General features: G+C 50.2%; 1 protein-coding gene across 18 annotated transcripts in view; it reads right to left on the bottom strand.

The window, feature by feature from the left end:
• Positions 1 to 23,738, bottom strand: part of CACNA1D (calcium voltage-gated channel subunit alpha1 D) — a 348,426-nt gene that overhangs the window by 29,106 nt on the left and 295,582 nt on the right. For 6 of the 18 annotated variants that reach the window (XM_027522551.1, XM_027522557.1, XM_027522550.1 and 3 more), the window contains 11 exons: positions 18,641 to 18,724; positions 18,119 to 18,202; positions 11,030 to 11,074; positions 10,488 to 10,616; positions 8,192 to 8,257; positions 6,097 to 6,188; positions 5,044 to 5,203; positions 4,324 to 4,451; positions 4,093 to 4,189; positions 683 to 785; positions 268 to 369 (listed from right to left, as the gene is read on the bottom strand). In XM_027522551.1, the coding sequence (XP_027378352.1) occupies positions 268 to 369; positions 683 to 785; positions 4,093 to 4,189; positions 4,324 to 4,451; positions 5,044 to 5,203; positions 6,097 to 6,188; positions 8,192 to 8,257; positions 10,488 to 10,616; positions 11,030 to 11,074; positions 18,119 to 18,202; positions 18,641 to 18,724 (1,090 nt within the window). The remainder of the gene's footprint in view (positions 1 to 267; positions 370 to 682; positions 786 to 4,092; positions 4,190 to 4,323; positions 4,452 to 5,043; positions 5,204 to 6,096; positions 6,189 to 8,191; positions 8,258 to 10,487; positions 10,617 to 11,029; positions 11,075 to 18,118; positions 18,203 to 18,640; positions 18,725 to 23,738) is intronic. The other 12 variants (XM_027522565.1, XM_027522560.1, XM_027522563.1 and 9 more) reach the window with 6 other exon arrangements.

The raw sequence follows: 23,738 nt of genomic DNA, 5'->3' as shown, positions 1-23,738 counted from the left end.
AACATGACTTCCTCCACCCACAAGAGAACCTCTGCTTCAGCGATCTGGGTCTCAGTTTCCTTCTCACTGAAGCCTCTCCTTTGTCTGGAATGGTCTTCACGTTACCACAAATCATTACACTGATGGCCATAAGGGCCTTCTTTAGCTGCTGGCCTCGATGTTCTGGCTGGTACCTCAAGCCTTCTGCAAACACGCTGGGATTCCTGGAGACTAGCACTGAAACCAACATGTTGGTCAAGAGCTACTTAGGAAATAAATTGCACTGACCACCAGCTGGAGGAACAACTTGGTCAAGTAGTTTCATGCTGGTTTTCTTCCAAATTTTCTTGATCACAGCTCGGAGTTCTTCATTAGCTTGTTCCAGGTTGCCTGGATTCAAAATGCAAGAGAGGCAAATGAGCCTTGTTTCTTTTCCCCTGCAACGCCTCTCTGTTCTCACCAGAGCTGCCGGTGGCACGAGTCACCTCTGAGCTCTCTGGGACAAAGTGAGCATGAAGGGAGGAGAGAAAGGTGGAGGAGGCTGGCCTGACCAGAGGGCCCAGCACAGACATCCTGATTACATGCACCACCCCGGCCCCTGGGGGGGGGGCTTCTGACAAGAAGAGGTCCACGTGAGAATTAAGGTGGGACATGGCCTCCCCGTCCTCTTCTCCCACCTGTCCTGCTTCCAGGGAGGGCTCACCTTCAGTCTTGATTTTAAGAGCCGTTCGAACCAGAGCAAACAGAGTTGCATTAAACATGACTGTCCCATCACTGTTGAGTGGCATGTTCATAGCAACTAGTCTCTGTAAACAGAAAGAAAAGTCCCTTGATAGAATGCAAACAACCGAGGACAGCTGCAGTCCATTCCATTTATTTTCTGTTTATTCTCTCCAGCTCCTTTCTAATGGCTCCTTGATTCAGGTTAATGGCCATTGAGGGGCACCTACCATTTGAGGGGCTCTGAGATGACAAAGCACAAATGCTGGCACTCAGATAACGTGTTTTTTTTTTTTTTAACTGTTTAGTTCCCTACTATTCATGCATTCCTCTCCCCTTCTCATCAGCTGGCTCCCCTGTGTCTTGGGGTCAAGCCTCCATTCTGGGCACATCTTTAAAGGCTGTTTGGGGGTAAAATGATATACCAGGTATGATGAGCCAGGCACAGAGTCTGAGACAAAGGTCCTCAACCAATGAAGCCCATTACTTTTCCTAACTTGGGGAGTGTCCTTCAAGGACCCTTCCCCGGAGACACCACTGTGGAGTGTTTTGTATAAGTCCATGTGGTTCCTCTGAGGGTTTGGCCTTGCAGAGCTGGATCCCCAATGTCCTGCTCCTGTCTTCTCTCTCTTTACCCTTGTAACACCAGCACTGAGAGCCGGAGAGGACTAGGATCAGAGAAAACACCCTCTCTGGCCCCAGCTGATGCAGATGACATGCCCAGAGCCAAGTGCTGTGCAAGGGTTAGAGGATATCATAGACACTAAGGGCATAGACACTTCAGCTGGGTGCCCGGCAGGTGTAAGTGCTAAAGAAGCGGTACTTAGAATTACTAATAGTTTCACATTTCTTACTTTCGGCTGACAAGGTGTCCCAAAAGAAAGATGTTAAAAGCTTTTCCTCCTCCCTATCAATGGACTACAACCTTGGGTACACAGGATTCACCCTACCTGAATTCCTAGTCCTAGGACAGCCTGAAAATTTACTTGGACTGCTGCTGCTGTTAAGTCGCTTCAGTCGTGTCTGACTCTGTGCAACCCCATAGGTGGCAACCCACCAGGCTCCTCCGTCCCTGGGATTCTCCAGGCAAGAGTACTGGAGTGGGTTACCATTTCCTTCTCTAACGCATGCATTTACTTGGACAGCCTGCACATTTACTTGCATCTCCTGGTAAATTTCTGAATCAGCAAACTGCTTTGTCCTTAGAGCACAAAGTAGTCCACTTTTACTTACACAGGTCCTTCCTTAGATCTTTTACATAAAAGGGTCTGCAAACGCAAACATAAAACAATAACCATGAGCTAGAACTCATCTTGTTCTTGGAAAGCAGAAAAGAGCCTGGTACTGTGAAATCTATGGGAAAAAGTCAACATCCATGGCTTATTCTCTGCGCTGACATCCAGAGTTCAGGATGAGCAGAAGCAAAGACTCAGGCAAGGAGCCCAAGGACTTGCCAATGAAGCTTTCTGGACTTCCAGCGCAGGGCAAAATGAGTTAGACTCAGATTTCTCTGAAAGCCTGAAATACACTGTAGACTCCACTCTACTGCGATTCTGTCTAGAGCTAGCCTAGCACCCCTCTGAGGGTCAGGTGAACCCCTGACCCTGAATCCCACCAGATCTGTGGGAAGAGGGGACCAGGTGGTGCACAGTCTGGCCGGATTTCTACACGGCAGTTTCAACAGACAAACCCCCACATTTCTCCTCTAAAACACGGGGGTCCTTTTCTGTTTCTACAGCTGATTCCAGGTGATCTGACATGAACTCTACCGAAAGAAACCAGATCTCCAGGAGAGCTTACAGAGAGCATGGTCTGATATGAAAACGTCAGGAATGGGGTGAGGTGGTGATAGGAATGGAGCAGGATAATTAAATACTTAGCTTCAAAGTCCCACTAGGGCATTGAAGACAGAAGGGAATTCTAAGCGAGCTTGGGAGACTGTTGCAAGCCTTCGGTCACTCAACAAGAGAATCCAGTAACCAAGCAACAGTGTACACAAGCAAAGCACCAGACAGTAGGCATGGGGTCTGAGTCTCATTCACCAAGTCAGGGAGCTGGAGAGCAGCACATCTGCATGCGGCCGTGACAGGAATACAGGTGAAAGGGAAGAGAAGCTAGGTGAAAGGGGATATTATACCAAAACCTGAGATCAATTACCTTGTTTTAGTATACACTACCACCCTTTTGTTAATAAACATACGATTTAAACACCACCATGATGGTCCTGGTTACACCATAAAAGGTTAAAAGAGGAACGAAGGGTATCAGCCTTGATATCTACCTAAAAATGAGGAAGAAGGGGATATTCTCTCCTCTACTTTTCCTTTGATTATAAAAACGTAAACCTCTCTGCTCTCGGGGCTGCGCTCGCTTGCCTGCCCCCTGTATCTCTCACAAGCATCCTATGCTAATAAACTCACTCTTTGCCAGCCACTCTGCCTCATATTGAATTCTTTCCACATTGAGACAAAAAAAACCTGAGTTTCAGTAAGCCCAAGTGAATGGTTTAAACTAAGAGACTGTGTTCGAGTCCCCTCCTAAGGCAGGGATTGTGGGTTCAAGTCTCAATCTGAGGTGCAGATGGGTTCAAGTCCCATCTGACAAAGAGTGTGGTTTTAGCAAGAGACTTGAATCCACCCCTGAGAGGCCACCGCTCGATGCAGGCTCCCTGGGAAGGGAGCCCTGGCAACAGAGGGTCACCATGTGCACCATCACACCAGCTCGGAGATGTTCAGATCACCAAGTCCTCTCCATTCTACTCCCTAAGCAGACCCCTAAGCCAACACCTCCTCTCCACGCCCACTCCACTGCCCTCCCTCCGGCTCTTGCCATATGTTGCAGTGAGATAATGCAACAGCTCTCCTGGGTGTTCTCCTGTCTCCAGTTTACCTCTCTGTTGTCTAGAGGCAACTTTCTAGAACAGACCTCTATTCACGTTCCTTCCATGAGACTCAGCATGACACAGAAGGCTCCGCGCAGCTACACTCAGCTGGGGCCTCAGGCCTCTGCCACCTTCTCTCGTGTTCCAGCCACACCAGCCACTCTTTGTTCTCCTGCCTCCCCGTCTGGGCTCTCTAGGCTCCCCTTCTGTGATGCTCTTTCCGCTCTGACAAACTCCTACTTCTCTCCTGCTGAACCTGATGTAAGTGTCACCATTCCCTTCTCCCAACCAGTGACAAATTACATAATTCCCTTCCTAACCTTATCGTTGGCTGAAAGGGTGACTTGAGAGTTATACATTCAAGAGCTCCTCAAGGATGGCAACCACATAACATTCATCTCAGCACCCCGCCAGCGCCTGACGGCAGGCTCCGCAGAACATAAGTTAATCACTGCTGACTAAAGCGGGGAGGCCCTCTGAGAGGCCTTCAGGCACGCCAACAAGACGCTCACCTTGCAGGCTACCCGGTGTGGACACAACTTCCCGAAGCCCAGGGGAGGCTGGATGCGGCGGAGCAGAGTGACCACGTCCAGGTGCTTGATCCTGCCCCTGGAGGCAAAGTGCAGCGTGAGGGCAGGGTGGCACCACCCATCCAGGCTTGCGGTCCCTCCCACCTTCCCAGGGAGCACAGCCAACACCCAGAAACAGCTCATACAAGCCACATGGAATTCTTTTCCACTTACTTTGCCTCAGGGTCATATTCAGACCAGATCCGTTTGAATTCATCTAAATGGTGAGGCCCCAGAATAGACCAGTCCCGGGTGAGATAATCAAAATTGTCCATGATGACAGCCACAAAGAGGTTGATGATCTGTAAAAGCCAATCGAGGGGCGTTTCAGGTGCAGTGAGTTTAGCTGGGTTCAATCCTAGTGAGTGCTTCCTGATTATAAGGGTCACAAGACATCTGGACCCATTTCTCCCAGAAAGGCTGAAAAACTTTCCTTCTAAAGAATGATTAAGAAAAAGCAGGCTTCCAGCTTTCACAAATGGTTTGGGTATAGTCCCCGGGGGTGGCGGGGAGGGTGGCGGGGGGTGGGTAGGTATTGTCTGATCTTTTGAAACACACTGGAGTTTTATAATTTGCACCAAATAACTCACTGTCGTAAGTTACTACTATGTACAGTGGCTTTGAGATTTTTATAAAAGAACCAGCAGCCCTAAGAAGCTAGAGTGGTGAAGCCTGTTAGTGAGCACCAAAACCCCTATTACAACAAAGGCGTTTATATTAACACAGGCCTCACTCGGCAGAAACCTCAACTGCCCAGTGCAGTCTAGAGTGTTCGTCAACATAAGATACCGCACAGCTATTTGATGGGGCAATATTACTGGTCTGAATCTCAAATGCTACATGAATATCTATGAGAGGAGTGCAGGGGTTTGTGAGGCAATTCTGATCACTTACCAGAAATGCGCAGAGCATATAAAAACTGATGAAATAAACGATGGCGAAGTTGCTCCCACATGTGTATTCCTCCCCGGGGTTGTAATCCGAGTCCGGGTCACATTGCTTCCCCGGGAGGCAGGCTAACATGATTTCCTGCCAGGCCTCCCCCGTCGCACACCTTTTTTGGATCAAGCAAAGAAAGAAAGAAGGCATATAAGGCTTAGACCCTCAAGAAATTTTAAGAAAAAATATTTTTCAATTAGATCAAAACCTAAGTAATTTGGGAGGAAGGCAGCTTGATTTAGTCAAAATTCCTAAACTGAAAATCCTATTTATTTTCAAATGCAACTTGTATCAGTAAGTGGAGAACCAGCTGAAACTCCCTTTGATATGCATCAACCACTGGATACAAGCACATCAATTCTTTTAGTATAAAGGGATGTTTGTTTTCTTGTCTTCTCTCTTTTAGACACTTACACTGTAATTTTTAAATGATTATTATTTTTAGCAACCTAACATCTGACATCTTGATTAGATTCCCCATTCAATTCTGTTGAAAGAAAAGAACTGGAAACTAAGTTACAAAGAATTTGCTCTCCAGTCACTAGAGACAATAGAAATTACTTGTATGGTTTCTAGAAAGTTCTCACACTTCAAGGCACTCTGTTTACAAAGTTATTAAAAAGAGTTAAAAACAATCCCATACAGCTTGAAATTGTGCATCTCACAAAGCTCCCCACTGACTGTGCAAAAGGCTTCCATGTTCCGGCTAAATTTTCATTTTGCTGGTTGTTTGAGTGCATGCGCCCACGTGTGAGCATATACTCCATACCCTCCCAGTGGCTCAGCAGACCTACTCATTCACTCCCAAATGGAGAACCTTACGCCAATCACAATGTGAATGACCAAAAGCCAACCAAATTCCTCTGTGACTAAAATGCTACCATATCCATGTAAGAATACAAAACAAATACAAAAAACCACCAGGACCCAACTGCTTTAAGAACTCGGGTCCTCTTTTGCTCTGGAGCCCAAAGCCAGAGACATCTACTCGGGACTGGACTCGGTCACCTGAAGAGCAGCAGCACCGCCTGGGGAAAGGTCTGGAAATTGTTGTTTCTGTTGATCTGGTTGTTATCTCTCATGGCCACTTTCCCGAACATCTAGAGAGAGAAATTATTAGGGGAAAAAGAAAAAATTTTATCATATGGAGGAAAAAAAAAAAAAAGCCCTCCACATGTGAATTTAGAACTCAAGTTCAGTCAATACCCAAAATGCCTGGCACTTGATTCATCCCACTGAGGTGTGCTGGGCTCTCTTCTAACCACTGGGCACATCCTCAGCTCGGCAAGTTCCTACCCTGGGGAAGGGACACAGAAATAACCAGACAGGCAGCCCTCCCAATGGGAGTTCGGCTGGTCCAGCCCCACAGGAAGCACAGAACAGGCTCAGGGGATCCCTGAGGCTGGGGGCTGGCACCAGGGAAGGCTTGCAGGAGAAGTGAGGATAAGGACTGGACTGAAGGGTAAGGAGAACCCAGTCAGGCGACAAGGAGGGCAAAGGGTGCTCCAGGCAGAGGGAGCAAGGCCTGCAAAGGAGCAGAAGAGACATGGCCTGGGTACTCCAGGAAATGAAGCCAAAGTGAATGTGATAGACAGACCAAAGACAGGCTGTGGACAAGCACAGGGGGCTGGTGGGCTTTGCTGTAAGGGCCAGGAGAAGTTACTGAGTGCTTCACTCACAGAGATTATAGAAGCAGACTGACATTTAGGAAGAGCCTGATGCCCAGCCAAGACTCTTCAGTGAACATAGGGTGGTACGTGTGATGCAGTTTGCAGTTCTCTGTAACACTTAAGTTTTACATGAGGACGTTATGGCATAAAAGACCTTTCGGGGCCCAGAGCACCAAAAGCCGCTGAAATACAGGGGCTCAAGCACACTGACTCTTCATTCAAAACCCCTGGTGACATGGAATCTAGAAAGATGGTACTGATGAACCTATTTGCAGGGCGACAGTGAAGATACAGACTCAGAGAACAGACTTACGGACAAGGGCGGGGGGCCGCGGTGGAGGAAGGAGAGGGTGAGGTGAATGCAGAGGGTAGCATGGAGGCATATACGCTACCATACGTAAAATAGGTAGCCAACGGGAATTCGCTGTATGACTCAGGGAACTCAAACCGGGGCTCTGTAACAACCTAGAGCAGTGGCAAAGGGTGGGATGTGGCAGGAAGGTTCAAGAGGGAGGGGACATGTGTACAGCTATGACTAATTCATGTTGATGTATGGCAGAAATCAAACCAAGACTGTGAAGCAATTATCCCTCAATTAAAAATAAATACACAAGTAAAAACCCTGGTGAGTCCTGGTGACTTACACATGCTTCTCTGCTTTAAGAATACAAAAGTCGGGACCACCACATCTCTGCCACTGGAATACTTCTCCTCCTCCTCATCACAGCACTCCCTGACCTGAACCAGTGGAGAGCAGGGCAGAGAGACCCCGGGGTGGAGGGTATCCAGGACCAGGCTCCTTCACCTCCCTCTCCCCACAGAGGCTTTGCCCCAACCCAGCCACTTCATGTTAGGCTCAGTTGTTAGTGAGCTCCTGTCCCCTCTTCATTAGGGCTCAGTTGTTAGTGAGCTCCTGTCCCCTCTTCACACCTCACGAGGGGATGGAGAGCAGACCCCAGGTCACAGGAGGGCTTGCTTGCATGCTTCTTTTTAGAGGGGCGCTTCTGAGGCAAGATAATGGCTCACTTCAGCCCCAGCATCTGAAATGCTTTCAGATGATAAACAGATTTTAGTATCACTCAGTATCCTTTTAGCAACGGTGGTACAGAAAACAGGACAATTACGGCTTCTTTCAGTACTGCACTTGTCTACACTCAACTGTGGGTTTTCTCCATCAGTTGGCTCTCCTCAGACACAGATCGGGGGTGGGGAGAGCCCTAAAGTCAGCTTAACCTCCTCACACCCTTCTAACCCTGGGGCTCTTGCTGGTACAAGCCCTGTCCCGCAGGGCCAAGTCTTTCTCAACTTTATTGCTCTTTAGCAGCCAAGCCGGGCTAAAAAACCATGACCTGCCTTTCCAGTCCCCCTGTCCCAAGAGCAGCATGCTGGGGCGATGCAGCAAAGGGATCCAGGGAAGAGGTGCTGGAGCATACCTGCATGCCGATGACCGCGTAGATGAAGAACAGCATGGCGATGAGAAGGGCGACATACGGGAGCGCCTGGAAGACAGGAGGCACTCGGGTCAGTGTGAGCCTCCGGCCCCTGCAGCACCGATGGCTTGGGGGCGGGGAGGGGAGAAACTGAAGGCCCACATAGGGAACACCCTCTATTCTTTTCCATGCTATACTGAAAGGACATCAGTAGTGAGGAAGAGCTTTGTAAATAAACCCCAGCGCAGGAGCACAGCTTCAGCCCTGACTGAGGACAGCAGCCCATACACCTCGCTTACGAAGCTGCAGGCATAATGTGCTGGCCATGGTCATCAACAGTGTGTCCTCCTCTTAAATAGTGTTACCTCTCACAATAATGCTTAAATAACTGTTGGATTCCTTTGTGAAACTACTGTAATTGATAAAATGATTCCAAACTGCTTGCTTCCTTCTTTTGTGGGTGTGTCTGCAGCGGGAGCAAGCAGCTGTTTTGCAAAGGAACATCTTTATTTAAAATCACCTCGTGTCTGCTGAAGTACTTCCTTAGAGTGAAGTGTTAGGAGTGGAATTACTGGGTCAGAGAGGAAGAACTACTTTTTGGCTGTGGCTGTAGAAAGCAAGACACTTTTCTTAAAATGCACCCTTTTTGAAAGAAATGCAGAGCTGGGGGCTGGGACAGGGAGGAAAAGGAGCTAGCCCTGTGGTGGCTAAGCCTGGGCTCTCCTTAGGAACACCAGATAAAAGCATGGGTGTGAGGTCAGACAGACCCCTGGTCTTTTAAGCCAAGGCTCCTCAAATGCTTTTCTCCCTCATCTCAGGTGACAGAATACATCCATGTGCTCAGCATGCCTCCAGGGAGTGCCCAGATTGTTAAGGCCAAGCTCACATGCATAAAGCCTCCACTTGTTCTCCTATCTGAGAAAGGTCATCAGACAGCCAGTGGCTAAAAAGCCTCCCGACTTGTGCCAGGTCTGGGTCTGTGACTGCCAGCTTGGCCCAGAGCGGCTGCACCATCATGACAGCTGGGCTGGTTAACAGCCCCACAGGGTTAGTTTCCGGCTGTCCTTGTCATACCAACATGCGTTTTCTCCCTAGATAAGTGTTGAAGAATTTTGTTGGCACAGCTTCTCAATTTTTATGGTCCGCTACTTGGTGACATGAATTTATCTATAGTGACCAAAACCTTTTTAAAAAGGACGAATGACATTACTGCAGGGAATCATTCTATCTTTACAGCAGCTCAGTCACAAACATTGGTGCTCTGCATTAATAACAACAGCCTAGGCTTTAATCCCTTTCCAGGACCTAAGCTCACCTGCCTGGAACCCCCACTGGCCCTGTCTCTCTCAGAGCCACAGCCCGGCTCCTTCCACAACCTCATTTTCCCCAGCAGGACTCGTGAATTTCCTTCGAATCTCTGGACTGACCTCCTTCCCCAGATGCACACCTTCTCCTCTTCACCTGTTAAAAATCTGCCCACTGTGGAAAAATGTCTCCTGGGATATTAACAACAGTTACTTGAGACATGGGGTGGGTTGTTCTCTGTGTATCTTTGGATAACTTCATTTGTTAATGTGAGCATTTATAGCTTTTGAATTAAAAACTGTCAAAAGATAAAGAAATGAAGATCCATGACTTATTTTCTAATGTTTGTGTGCATCTACAAGCTCCCCAAGTGGTGTACCTCTGGATAAGAATGTGGGCCCCTCCCAATGGAGTAAGTCCAAAAGACTGGAATATCTGGTGTGGGGTGCCAGAAGGTACAGGAGAAGCTGCGTTCTGTTTGGAGCAGCTTGGAGAGCACAGCTGACAAAGGGGACTGGCTTATACCTAGATGCCCTCCACTATGCAATCCTGCCAGGCACAGGATAACCCAGGATGGGGGACGGTGTGCTGGCCCAGGCCAGCTGGTCTCTTGACTTCGTATTTATCAACAGGTTAGCCACCGGACTGGACTGTGGCAGCCTTACGACGCTTCCAGGGATCAGCTGGGACCCTCCCTCTCTCAGACATCACCATTCACCCCGGGCGTGAAGCCCTATATCTCTGTCCGTCTTGGAAATGCCACAGAGCTCTCAGCTGCGGGTCCTTACTGCTCTTTCTTCTGCTTCCTTAAGCAACTCATCCTAAGTGATTTTCCCAAGCAATGCTGGGCAGGTCTCTTCGGCGTTTTATGTCCTCCATGGACCTTGATGGTCACAGTGGTCCTGCCGAAGGGAGGGTGGATCCTCTATGATAGGGAACGACCTCTGACTTACATATGATCTTCAAAGAATCCCCTGGCATGGATGGCTCTTACCTGGAAGGACTTAATAAAAGTCCACAGCAGCGTCCGGATGCCTTCCCCCCTGCTGAGAAGCTTCACCAATCGCATCACTCGGAAAAGACGGAAAAAGGTGATGGAGATTCTATTGCTCTCTTCAGAGTTCTGAAGGGTTATCATGGAGAGGTCAAACCCAATGGAAAGTAGAACATGCAACACTTTCAGAAAAACAGCAACAGATGCACACAGAGGTGGCAGAGGTAAGAATTCAAGATGTGTTTCTAGGGCTTTTGCACCTTACAAAGCATGATATGAAAGGAGAAGTTACATGCTAACAACACAGGGCTTTGGAAAACTGCGTCCACACAGCACATGCATGTCCACGTGGTCTAGAGTGTTAAGAGGAGGACGCTGGGCTGGTCAAGAGTACTGGACACTGATGATGAATGCAAACCACTGCAGACACTGTTCTGGAAGGACAATCATGGAGAATACAGAACAACTAGTGGAGGACTCGACATGGCCAAATAAACTCAAGGGAAAGACCCAGCCCCCTGGGGACTAGTCACTGATCTTACCCCAGGTGTAGCGGTTGGGACAGGGACACTTTCACTTTCAGTTGGCTTTAAGAAATCAAAGATTGAAAATGCATTAATGAACTAGGAAGGAAGCTGGGGTTCAGGAGAATAGCCCCTCCCCACTTTTAAACATTCTGTGGTTTGTGTCTCAGGAGAACCCATGTGCTTCCTCCCTGAGGAAATGCCACGGCACTGCCTGGGGCTGGACTTGAGGGCGGGCAGCCACTGACGCAAGCTCAGACACACTCCTTGCCAATCGACACCCCAGGATGTGATGTTCCAAGGCTGACAGACATCCAGTAGAAGATAACGCTGCAAGACCTCGGGGTCCCCACACGCAGAAATGCAGGGTGGGATTCTATTTTCTTAGTCAGGGTTGTAGGTCTGAGGAACGAACTGCTCTGAGGGAAACCACTCCTAACCCTGGGGAACAGGATGACTCTACCCAACAGGGAAAACTGAGTGGGAGCTGCCTGTGGTCCTCAAACCTCCCAGACTCCACTCTGCTCCCAGGCCCACAGAACTGGTGGGGCTGAGTCGGAGCACACCGGAGAGGGGCTGGTTACCCCCTAAAGCTGTCACGGCCCCACTGAGAAGGCTCGGCTCTAGATAACTCCTGGGAAGAAGCAGCCTAGCACCAGCGTGCCCTGGGCTTCTTCAGCACTGCCTCACCTGAGGTCTGGCTGGGCTCTGGTCCCCAGGGTGCAGAATCCCAGCCCTTGCTGCCCTGTGCTCACCTGCCTCCCTACTCAGGCTGGGAGGCCCCAGGGGCAGGGGCCTCACCTCATTCCAGTCAGTGCTCAGCACAGTGTCTGGCACTTATCAGAGGTTCAGTAAGTGATTATGAGAATGCAAAGAGGTTGTAAGCCAACTCACAAATATCAGGAGGCATCTTCAAATTCAACAACGATGGCTGAACAAGAGTTGGGAAGTGCCAGCCTTCCCTCCAGTGGGGTCACCTCTGCTGAAGCGGCCAGGCTACCGGGCAGCCAGCACAGGAAGGGGTCTCTTCTGGCTGAGGGGCCATGAACTGCCAGGCGCTCTCCAGGCCTCTAGGGAACCTCCCTGCATGGCGTGTCTGTACAGCTAAGGGATGTGCATGCATGCCTGGATGCACACAACAATCAGCTGGGTTCTCCTCCCTGGAGATACCAGGAGAGGAAAAACTCCCTTCTGAAGGCTCACTCTTGTTTACGGCTGCCTCCTAAGACCAAAACTAAAACTCTGTAAAATTCATAAAATATAAGCCATTTGGGCACGACATCTCACAACTGAAATTCAACAATGAGATTATGAAGCTAGGACTAACAGGTTCTGGAGGGGTTAGGAAGGGGTCCCTGCTTCAGCTGGGATGCTCTTTTTACATTCCTTCTATTATCTCACCTCAAAAGAGACTGTATCTCCTTAAAGGGACAGATGATGGTTTTTAACTCATGACTGTAACAAATGAAGGACTTTGTTTACCTGCTTTCCCACACCATCTCCCTCAGGGCTATGTGCAGGGGGTTCCAGTCTCACCCACACAGCTGGCCTGTGAGGAGGTGTGTGCGTGTGTATGTGTGCTCAAGGAGACCAGAGTGTGTACCAGACAACACTCTGTGGGATACTTTTGCAAAGTCATGTTAGACCTGCAAGAGAATAAAAGGCTGCTGGTCGGGGACCACACTCTTTTTGGCCATGACCTGGCTCAAGCCTCTCCAGGAGGGGCCTGGATGACCCCTCCCTAGCCGGCTCCAAGAATGACCGAGCTTGTACACCCCGCTGGTGACATGGGAAAGTTAGCTGCGAAACGGACTTTTGAAGCGTATGTCTCTTTTTCAACTGCTGTCTCTGATGTACGCCAGATCTTGGGCTACGAACATGAAATCATGGGTATTCTTGTTCAAAAAAAAAAAAAAACAAAAAGGAGGAAGAGATAGCATTTGTGGAGGGACAAGGCAGCATGACATGCAAGAATGGAAGCACAGGGCAAACAGCACACCAGGCTGCATGCATCCCCAGAGCAGCCTGGGACGCCCCTCCCCAGCCCCCACATGCTATGCTGGGCAGGGAGGATGTCACTGGTAGCACTCGGGGAAAAGTCCAAGTTGCCAAAATATCTTCCAAACTGAGGGACCCTGAGGATGGCTTTCCTAAACTACAAACGCCAGCCCGATGAAAAGCGCAGGCCAGCTCTCACCCTGGGCTACCCATAGGAACTATCTGGGGATCTTTAACACTCTGACGCCTGGGTCCAACTCCAAAGATTCTTATTTAAAGGACCTGGAGTATGCCCAAGCTTTGGGTATTTTTAAAAGCTCCCAGGTGGTTCCAACTCAGCCTGTCACTCACAACAGCTCATTCCCTTTAGATCTGGAGCAGCCACACAGAGTGGGGCCACCAGAAAAGCCCACACAGGCTGTTACAGCTAAGCAATGGGTTCTTCTGGGGTTGATGAGGGTTCAGTACTCAGAAGGATGCAAACTGAGTAGGGCCATCCCCATCTTCCATGAGGGATGGAGGCGGCTCACAAACCCAGGGAGCTGGCGAAGGGTATAAATGGACCCTGAGCAAGACACCACTCTGCCAGACTCCTGGGATCAACCACAGGACACTCCTAGAGGCCAGGATGCTAGGGAAGGTTTCAGTCCCCAGGAAGCTTCTACAGACAGCACTGACGGTTAAACGATCAGTCTTCAATAGGGGGGTTTCCAGGGTCATCCTGGGCCCTGGGCTAGATGGCCTTGCTAGCTCCTTCCTGAGATGCCAGTCTTCGTTCTGAAACCCTACAGGAGCATGGACCCTCAGCCTTAGGAAGCCAAACTATACACCAGGGTCTGGAAAGCCCCTTCCCACAGGGCTCCTAAGCAGGCTCTTGAGATGTAGGCTCCAGGCCAACCCCTCTGCAGCCACAGGAGTCAAATGAGTCCTGAGTTCCCCAAGTGCACAGGGAGCAGTCTGCATTTAAGCACTAAGTCTCATCTTTTCCAAAAAAAAACTGAAAGGATGCCATTTTCCAATCCAGACACAAAGCAAACCAAGTGAAACTGAAAGGAGCTCCGTCGTGTCCGACTCTTTGTGACCCCATAAGACTGTACAGTCCATGGAATTCTCCAGGCCAGAATTCTGGAATGGGTAGCCATTCCCCTCTCCAGGGGATCTTCCCAAGCCAGGGACTGAACCCAGGTCTCCCACATTGCAGGCAGACTCTTTACCAGCTGAGCCACTAGGGAAGCCTGCGTTTACGCATTAAGTCTCATCTTTTCCTGAAAAAGCTGAAAGGATGTTGTTTTCCAATCCAGACAGGAAGCAAGCCAGCATCCCAGCAAATCAGTTACTCTGAAGCATACTGGGGAATTCCTATGGGGAGCCTCTGACTTCTGACCTGACAGGTAACACCTCTGGCATGGAAGGCTTCTGTATCAGGGATTGCTGAGTCTGTCTCCAGAAACCAGCTACCTGGTTCCTGGAAAAGGGTGAGCATACAGCATGGAGGGCTGAGCAACCTGACTGTGGATTCAGAACAAGAGACGGAGGATAGCTGTGGGCCACCTGGTCCACCCTGGGTCCACAAGTCAGCGACAGTTCTGACGTGCCTGGGAGTGGGCTCCCTACTGTTGCTCTTGAGTACCAACAATGCAGACATGGCTTCTAAACAAGTGTGCTGCCTCCCCAGTAGCAACGACACAGGCCAAGTCTAAATGTCAGTGACAGCCATTCTCTGGGTTATGGAGAATATGAGGCTGGGTCATTTCTCCACTCTAGGAACAAACAGGCATCAAAGAAGGAGCAAAAATGAGCCCGCCAGTCCTCATCTGACATTTTAGCAGCTTGATGTTGTGATGACCAACTGTGATGAAGACAAGTCCAAGAGAGCTCTCACACCACGACTGGGGCTGGGTGGGTGTTGGGGAGGAGGGAGCAGGATGAAGAGGCTTGGGTGAGCATGCAAGCAGACAGCGGAAAGGGCCATCCAAACTGTTTTCACAAAGAGCACAAACGCAGGCTCGATTTCGCCCTCCCAGGTCAGATCAATTCATTCCTGTGACTACGCTGGTCTGTCACAGAGCCACGTGTGACTGACCAAGATGGCCCCAGCTCAGGTGCCAGGCTGGAGACACAAAATAGGGCCCAGCAAACAATGTAGATGACCACGACCCACAGCACTCCTGTGAAATTCAGCAAAATCCAAAGGTGGGGAAGCCAAAGACAAGAATACAGTCTTTTGAGTGCTTTTGCTTTAACGACTTCACCGTATATATGTTTATATATACTTGCCGCTACAATTTTCTAAAAACAAAACCAACATGAAAATCAATTAGGCAACAGAAAAGATCAACAGAGGTTGGGAGAGACAGCACAGCAAATTAGACATTGTGAAAAATGATGACTTATGGCAGCTAAAAACAGCCAACGATGGATCAAGAATATTCATGCTCAGCTGAGTCAGGAGTGCAAGGGATAGGCCACCAGGGAAATCCTGTGTGCTGCTTCCCTGCGGAAATCGGCGTGGGAGAGGGTGGGCTGGAGGAGCCACCAGTTACACTGTGAGAGTTATGTCACCAGAGGTTAAGGACATCTAGTCTCTCTTGTCTCTGTGCTGTGGCCTGCGGGTCATAGATGCCCAGTGAAGATGTGATGAAGGACTGAGTAAACGAGAAGGTGGCCGTGAGCATCCCTTCTACACGGAGGCCCAGCACAGAAATGCTGAGGCCCCTAAGGTCCCCTACTGGCCCAGGGCCTTGAACTGGCACTGCTCCCGGCTCAGGGAGGTTCGGTCTCAGGCTCCATCTGACCAGGGGAAAGGTCACAGTTACTGAAAAACAGTACAAGGATGTTAACCGGTGTGATTTTTGAAAGCCTGATGGAATGTCAATGAAAGCCTGTACTGCACAGACACCCCAGAGTCAAATGCTAACTACAAAATGGTCTGCGGGCTTTTATAGACCTGGGGCTTTCCTGACCAATGCAAGGTGAAGGAGGACACATCTGAGACACTGCTGAGCAGGGCTGAACCAGAGGGAAGGTGCAGTGGGCTCAGCCCCAGCACGTGGTGAGGCAGCCAGGAAGCTGCGTGTGCTTCTGCGGGTGCACCGAACGGGGGTCAGGCATTACAGAGGCGGGCTGAACACCTGGTGCACAGACCTTGGCCATATCCTGGCACACAGAAACTAAGCATGAACTCCATCCACCACCTGCATGACAGCACTCCAAGGAGGTCTGCTCCAAGTATCATTTATGGTATTTGCATTAGAGACCATCTCTGACTTAAGGGTCTGGTTCCAGAATGTTCACATAAGTTTTCTTTGATGGAGGCTGTAAGTGCTGTATGTGGTGAGATGATTAGGCAGGGAGATGTCTGATCATAAACTGAGAAGAGAGCCCAGGGCCACCCAGGGAGGGTCCTGCTGTTCTCCCAGCATCAGATTATTTTATAACCAAGCATAATTTACACATGAGGAATGGCAATTTTATACCTGACTCGGGGAGTATTTCACATAAAGTGGAATTTATAGACATCTAAGCTTATGGAGGTTGGCGGATCTAAGTACCTAAGTCTAACAAAATACCATTTCAGTACCTGGTCATGGCATGAAGTTGAGTGTCACGAGGCTTAACTCACATCCTCAAGGACACAGTAAGTTCATTTCCCTTATTATTACAAGGAAAATCTACATTTAAAGTAACGATGTTCTATCTCCCTAACACTTTGGAGTTTTTTAGCAAGTACATTCATAAATACTCCTATCATTTTATCATTGCAATGTACCTACGAAGCAGGGAAGGCAGACATCATTCACCCTGGTGGGTCCATGAGGGAACTGAGGCCCAGGTCCAGCGGTCCACTATTCTATACTCCACTATCAGCCTGGCCCCCAAAGCAGTGGCATACAGAGACCTCCTTCTCCTTATTTGATACACGCTGTCTGGGCACCAGGATGGACCATACGATCCCACAGATGTCAGCCAGGCAAAGCGTGGCAACCCATTCCCAGGCAGGCGTCAGGGGCAGAGGGTCAGGCTGGTACCATGGAGCAGGAAGCCCCGCACAGCACACAGCAACCCACCCCATGCTCCACCCATCCCTGCAGAGGGCTCCACACAACCTGGGCACGCGCTGGGGACAGACCAGGTGGGCAGGGCCTGTTCTGCCCGCAACAGGCCCCCCTGGTCGAGGCATGGGTCAGATCCCAGAGGGGCCAGTGGGAGGCGGTGCTGCCCTTTTTTGGAGCCTCTGAGTTTTGAGAAAGGCTCTCTGGATGTTTCCTAAAGGGTGCAGGGGGTGTCACTCCATCTACCACACTGCTCCCAACACAGGATTCAACTGGGTGCAATGCAGGAGTGCTGACACCCTCTCCTGATACACTCGAGGGCCCCCTTGCCTGGCTTGGGGCCGCCTTCGATCTGCATCACTACTTGGGAGCTAGGACGGGGACGTTCTCCAGTGTCACCAGTAGGGCAGGGTACAGGTGAGGATATCTAGGGCATGGCTGTGGGGTTTCCCTCCTGTGCCTCCACAGAACCACGGTGGGCACCAGGGCTCACATTATCAACTCTGTTTTCCAGCTGGAAAAATTGAGGCATGAAGCAGCTGGGGGCCTTGCCAAGGTCAGACAGCTACCGAGCGGCAACGCTCACATACCCACACAATTAACTCCCAGCCCCTAACATCTTAAGAAGGTCTTTACTAATCATGTTTTCATTCCAAAATGGCAATTCCATGTTTACTTCCCCACTGTCATTCAGGGGAAGGGGATGGGGGCGGGAGGGAAAATAGTCTTTTGGAACAAAAGTGAAAGTCGTTCAGTTGTGTCTTGACTGTTTACGACCCCATACACTATACAGTCCATGCAATTTTCCAGGCCAGAATACTGGAGTGGGGAGCCGTTCCCTTCTCCAGGGGATCTTCCCAATCCACGGATCGAACTGGGGTTTCCTGCATTGCAGGCGGATTCTGTACCACCTGAACTACCAAGGAAGCCCTTGGAACAAATGTGTGCGTGAATTTCTAAACGTGTATAGAGACGCATGGGGGAGGGTTTCTGGTCTCTTCCACGTTAGACTTAACAAAAACAATTAGGTTTATAGGACACAAAGTTGGCTACTTACATTCACTTCAGTTATAGCAATATCAACGACGCTACCGACAACAATTAAGGCATCAAAAGTGTTCCATGCATCAGTGAAATAGTGCTGTTAGGCAAGCAGCCAGAAGCCACAGAAGGGAGGAAGCACAACAGGAAAAAAAGAAGAAAAGGACAGTGTTACCAAAGGGGAACATTCTAGCACGGAGCCGCTTGGCTACTTAAAAAATCGCCCTAAAATAAAAATATACTAGGTACGTCATTTTGGGTATCGCTTCTGACAGAGCAAATAAAAACAGTCACGAGTCTGTCTTGCCCTGCCTACTGTACCATCGTCAGTCCCGCCAAAGACCATTCGTGTCTCAAAAGGCTTGCGGATCAAGTTCTACACTAAAAGGCCTCTCTTCCATGCTCTCCCTAGCAAACTCCTGGTTTTGGATCAAGTGCGATCGGGCTCTGTGACTTGTCCAGGTGATGCAGTGCAGGGTGGGGGGGGGTGTGCAGACAGAGACAGGACGGGAGGCACCCTGGGCGGGCACATACTCACGTCGGCTTCGCTGAGGGCCACGTCTACAATGCTGCCGATTACGATGAGGGAGTCAAAGGTGTTCCAGGCGTCACTAAAGTACCCCTGGACAGAGCAGGCAGGGGCAGACGTTCATGAGCATGTAGGAGGGAGACGCCACGCCGACCACATGGGGACATACCCAGGCCCCACAGCACCCACGGAAACCAGGAGCCAAAGGGACGTGACCACACCGTCCACCAGTGGAGAGGGATGTGGGGTGGGGCACCTAAATGTGTGAAAGAGTCCATACACACTCGCAAACACACACATGCATGCACGCACACTCAATGCAGATCTTGGTCCTAGGCGGCACTGGACCAAGCCACATACCTGCAGGACAAATAAGAGGGAGGCACGTGGCGATCCTGCCCTGGCACCCAGAGTCACAACCCCAAGCTGAGGGAGGAGAAGGCCCTCCTACTCCTTGCATGGGGGCCCCAACTACCCCACTTCCTTTAGCCCACTTGAGCACTATGACCGGCATTTCACACATTCTCACTGTGTGCCCTGGAAACAAACCAGTATCCCTGCCCCTCCTCGCCAGTCCAAGTACTGCAGAGGGCATGTCCTGAAAGGATGTCCTCACAGAGTTCTCGGTCAAAGGGACACGAAGGTTTACAGGGAGACAGCCCAGCAATGCACATGGTCCAGGTACAGAGGTGCAGGCAGGGGGTCAGTGCAGGCAAGGTCTCATGGGGGAGGAGCACTGAGCTAGGGTGATGATGGTCGAGGCTCCAATTGTCCCCCAGAGCAGCGTCAACCCCTCAAGAGGCTCCTCTTTCTCTCCTGTCTTTCCCTCCCTCTGCATCCTCCAGGCTGAGAGGGCTCCTCTCCATCCTGCAAGCCCCCCAGAGGCCTCTGCGATCCTGGCCTCTCCAACCCTATGCTACCTGCCCACATCCACTTCCTCCTTCAGGCTCAGCTCAAATGCCAACGCCCTGATGGCTTCTTTGCAGGTCCTCCTCACCTGCAGCTCCCATCCTGGGGAGTCGGAATCTCGCTTGTTCTCTGCAGCTGTGATCACTAAATCTGGGGTCTGTGCCTGAAGGTCAACCCTGGGATAAGCCCTCTGAGAACGAGGACTGTGCTGACTGCTCTGCCCACCCCACCCCCACCCCACTCCACCCCCTGATGAATCTCACCCCCAGCCCAGGGCTCTGAGCTCAGATAGTGCCTGACACATGGCGATGCCTCCTCCTTCCATCAGCATGCCTCCTCCAGGTCATTCAGCTCTGCTCTATTGTCATTGTTTTGGGTTCTTGTATCTTGTGGAAGGTAGAACATCCCTAAGATGTAACTTAAAAATCCATGTACGCATGGCACACACTCTGCATCCTTTTCTGGGCTCAGCACAGTAGGGGCTATATTAGTGCCTGTCATCTCCTGATAGTCCCCAGGAAGCCCTCCATTGGAAGGCGTAGTGGGAGCTCTGTACCCAGAGGCTTCTGGTTGCAAGGCCAACACCTGAAAATCCACTGTGTCTTTTCAACAAGACAGGACGTGTTGTAGAAATAAAAACTCCGGTCTGAACTAAATAAAAAGAGGCCCAGCATGCTTACAACTGGGTGTACTTAGTGCTGGATCAAGAAGACCAGAACGGAAGGTTCTGTGAAGTGTCAGGTCCCAGGAACTGGTATCAAGCGCAGACCCAGAGGGAGCCGCTGCAGAGCCCGGGCCCTTTATGCCACTGTGGAGAAGGTGGACAGGCTGGCTGTTCCAGTAGCTGTGGTAGAGATGTCCATCCTGATCACTGTTAATCACCCCAAGTGCATTTACAGGGGAGCTCTAACACTGCCTGAGGGTTCGGGATTTTTAAACAATTTCATCTTAAAGAATGTACAACCTTCCCGAGCAGCTGCCATGACTTCTGACCGCAGCCCCCCATCTCCTCTCCCCTCCCTGCCCACAGTCCCAGCACCTCCCTCACAGTTCCTCACCCTTGTGACTGCCACCTCCCAGACCCCTCTGTCAGCCTCTAACCAGTAAGCAAAAGCTTGCCTGCCCCAACTCTGTGATCTGTGGTACACGTTACGTGTCTGACGGGAGGGCCTGCTCAATAAATACCACATCTCACATCTTAGAGCTCCTCTTCTCACGAGGCGGGGCTCTTGGCTGGCCAAACTGAGGAGAACGGCGCCCCCATGTGAGGACAGGGCTGGTGCCCCTCAACAGACTGGCCGCACTGGGCAGCGATGAGACCAGCACCCGGCCGCAAAGGCACAATCTGCTTCCCTCACCCAGGATGGCGCTGGACCACACAGTCAGCTGATGACGCAGTGGGCGTAACGCCGCCACTATACCGGACTGTGAGAACACACGTTTATTTTCAGATTATTTGCATCACTGCAAACAGTAACGCACAGAGGGCTAACTGGCGGCCTAGCCACAGAGCACACTCTTGCAGGCAGAGCCTGTCCTTTGTTTAGGGGTTTAACAGCAACGCAGAGTCACAGAGCACGTGCAGGGCCTTCCCCTCACCTCGATAGAGGAACTGATGCCTTAGAAACACGTGGTCCTCAGGAGCGACTGGGCCTCAAGAGACACAGAGACCAGTAAAGACCCACTGTCCCTCCTGTTGCATCCCGCACACAGTCAGCCCCTGTCTTGTCCTGCTGTGGCACCTCCCTTAGCGGAGGCCACACCCACCGCCTGTGCACTCAGGCCCACTCTGCTTTGGACTTTATTCCGCAGGAGCTCCTCGCAGGAGTCCCTGTCTCTCCAGAGTGATCAGTGTTCACCTCTGGACCACTCCTATCAGCCTATGAACTATTCTCCAGCTGGCCCACCCTGGTCCATTGTGACGTATAAAGTCACTCAGAACCAACCTGACAGCAACTTGACCTTTGGGGTTCCAGAACTCTTTGGCAACCTCATCAACTCCCTCTCCAGAGAGTTTACTGTACTCACTAAATTGTGCCCAAATTTCAGAGGGTTCCTGGACTGACACCCCTAATCTAGGAGACAGGAGGCTCGAGTTGGTGCAGGTGCCTGGAATCCGTAGGCTCTGGCCAGGTGGCTCCGCTAGGGGTCCAGGGGAGGCAGAAAATGCCAGCCCTCCCCTTCTTCCCACATCCCATTTCCCTGTTTAGTAGCCTCCTCTGTAATAAAGTCACTGAGTATGACTCAGCCCCCACCCTTCCCATCAAAGTCACCACAGCATCTGGTGACCAGCAGATCAGGCCAGGGCTTCCAGCACGGCACTGCCTTCATGCTCTCTCCTCTTAGCCTGTGACAGGAGGGTCTCCTACAACTGAATGCTGAGGCTGGGGGCCCGCACGTGGAACCAGCAGGCCCTAGCAGCCCAGTCAGAGTTGGCCCTTATTATTTTTTTCCTTTCTCACCCATTTGAAAGAACCAAGCAAGTCATTCCCAAGCAATAACATCGATTATTGGAAAACACTTCTGACTCTGGAAATTCAAAACATAACCCAGATTAACGTGGACATAGGACCAGGAAGTTTGCCGTTTCTGAGAACTCCGTCCTGATTGTCCATCAGTGTCGTCTCCTGCCCAACTACAGGCTCCTGGGAGCCAAGTTGGACCCACAGCCAGGACAGAGTACAGGCGTGGCATGCGTTAGGCAGCAAGGTGTTTGTAGTGGAAACGAGAAGCCCAAGTCCATGCTCTTTTTGCTGCCTGGAGTCTCTTTGCAGATCGAAGAAGCTGAGGCAATCACTGGCCTTTTGGGGTTTACTGAGGCAGCTGAATGAGGCGGTTTTCATTCCAATCCCAAAGAAACACAATGCCAAAGAATACTCAAACTACCACACAATTGCACTCATCTCACATGCTAGTAAAGTAATGCTCAAAATTCTCCAAGCCAGGCTTCAGCAGTACGTGAACCATGAACTTCCAGATGTTCAAAGTGGTTTTAGAAAAGGCAGAGGAACCAGAGATCAAATTGCCAAGATCTGTTGGATCATCGAAAAACCAAGAGAGTTCCTGAAAAACATCTGTTTCTGCTTTATTGACTATGCCAAAGCCTTTGACTATGTGGATCACAATAAACTATGGAAAATTCTGAAAGAGATAGGAATACCAGACCACCTGACCTGCCTCTTGAGAAACCTGTATGCAGGTCAGGAAGCAACAGTTAGAACTGGACATGGAACAACAGACTGGTTCCAAATAGGAAAAGGAGTAGGTCAAGGCTGTATATTGTCATCCTGCCTATTTAACTTATATGCAGAATACATCATGAGAAACGCTGGGCTGGAAGAAGCACAAGCTGGAATTCAGATTGCCGGGAGAAATATCAATAATCTCAGATATGCAGATGACACCACCCTTATGGCAGAAAGTGAAGAGGAACTAAAAAGCCTCTTGGTGAAAGTGAAAGAGGAGAGTGAAAAAGTTGGCTTAAAGTTCAACATTCGGAAAACGAAGATCGTGGCATCCGGTCCCATCACTTCATGGGAAATAGATGGAGAAACAGTGAAACAGTGGCTGACTTTATTTTTGGGGGCCCCAAAATCACTGCAGATGGTGATTGCAGCCATGAAATTAAAAGAAGCTTACTCCTTGGAAGGAAAGTTATGACCAACCTAGATAGCATATTCAAAAGCAGAGAGATTACTTGGCCACCAAAGGTCCGTCTAGTCAAGGCTATGGTTTTTCCAGTGGTCATGTATGGATGTGAGAGTTGGACTTTGAAGAAAGCTGAGTGCCAAAGAATTGATGCTTTTTAACTGTGATGTTGGAGAAGACTCTTGAGAGTCCCCTGGACTGCAAGGAGATCCAACCAGTCCATCCTAAAGGAGATCAGTCCTGGGTGTTCATTGGAAGGACTGATGCTGAAGCTGAAACTCCAATACTTTGGCCACCTCATGCGAAGAGTTGACTCATTGGAAAAGATCCTGATGCTGGGAGGGATTGGGGGCAGAAGGAGAAGGGGATGATAGAGGAATAGATGGCTGGATGGTATCACCGACTCAATGGACGTGAGTCTGAGTGAACTCCGGAAGTTGGTGATGGACAGGGAGGCCTGGCGCGCTGTGATTTATGGGGTCACATAGAGTCGGACACGATTGAGCGACTGAACTGAAGTGAGGCAGCTGAATCACCTACCAACTTCTTC

The sequence above is a fragment of the Bos indicus x Bos taurus genome, chromosome 22 (genome assembly GCF_003369695.1).
Source record: "Bos indicus x Bos taurus breed Angus x Brahman F1 hybrid chromosome 22, Bos_hybrid_MaternalHap_v2.0, whole genome shotgun sequence".
NCBI classification, from domain to species: Eukaryota; Metazoa; Chordata; class Mammalia; order Artiodactyla; family Bovidae; genus Bos; species Bos indicus x Bos taurus.
The sequence above is the reverse complement of the archived record's forward strand: the minus strand, read 5'-3'. Positions and strand labels throughout refer to the sequence as shown.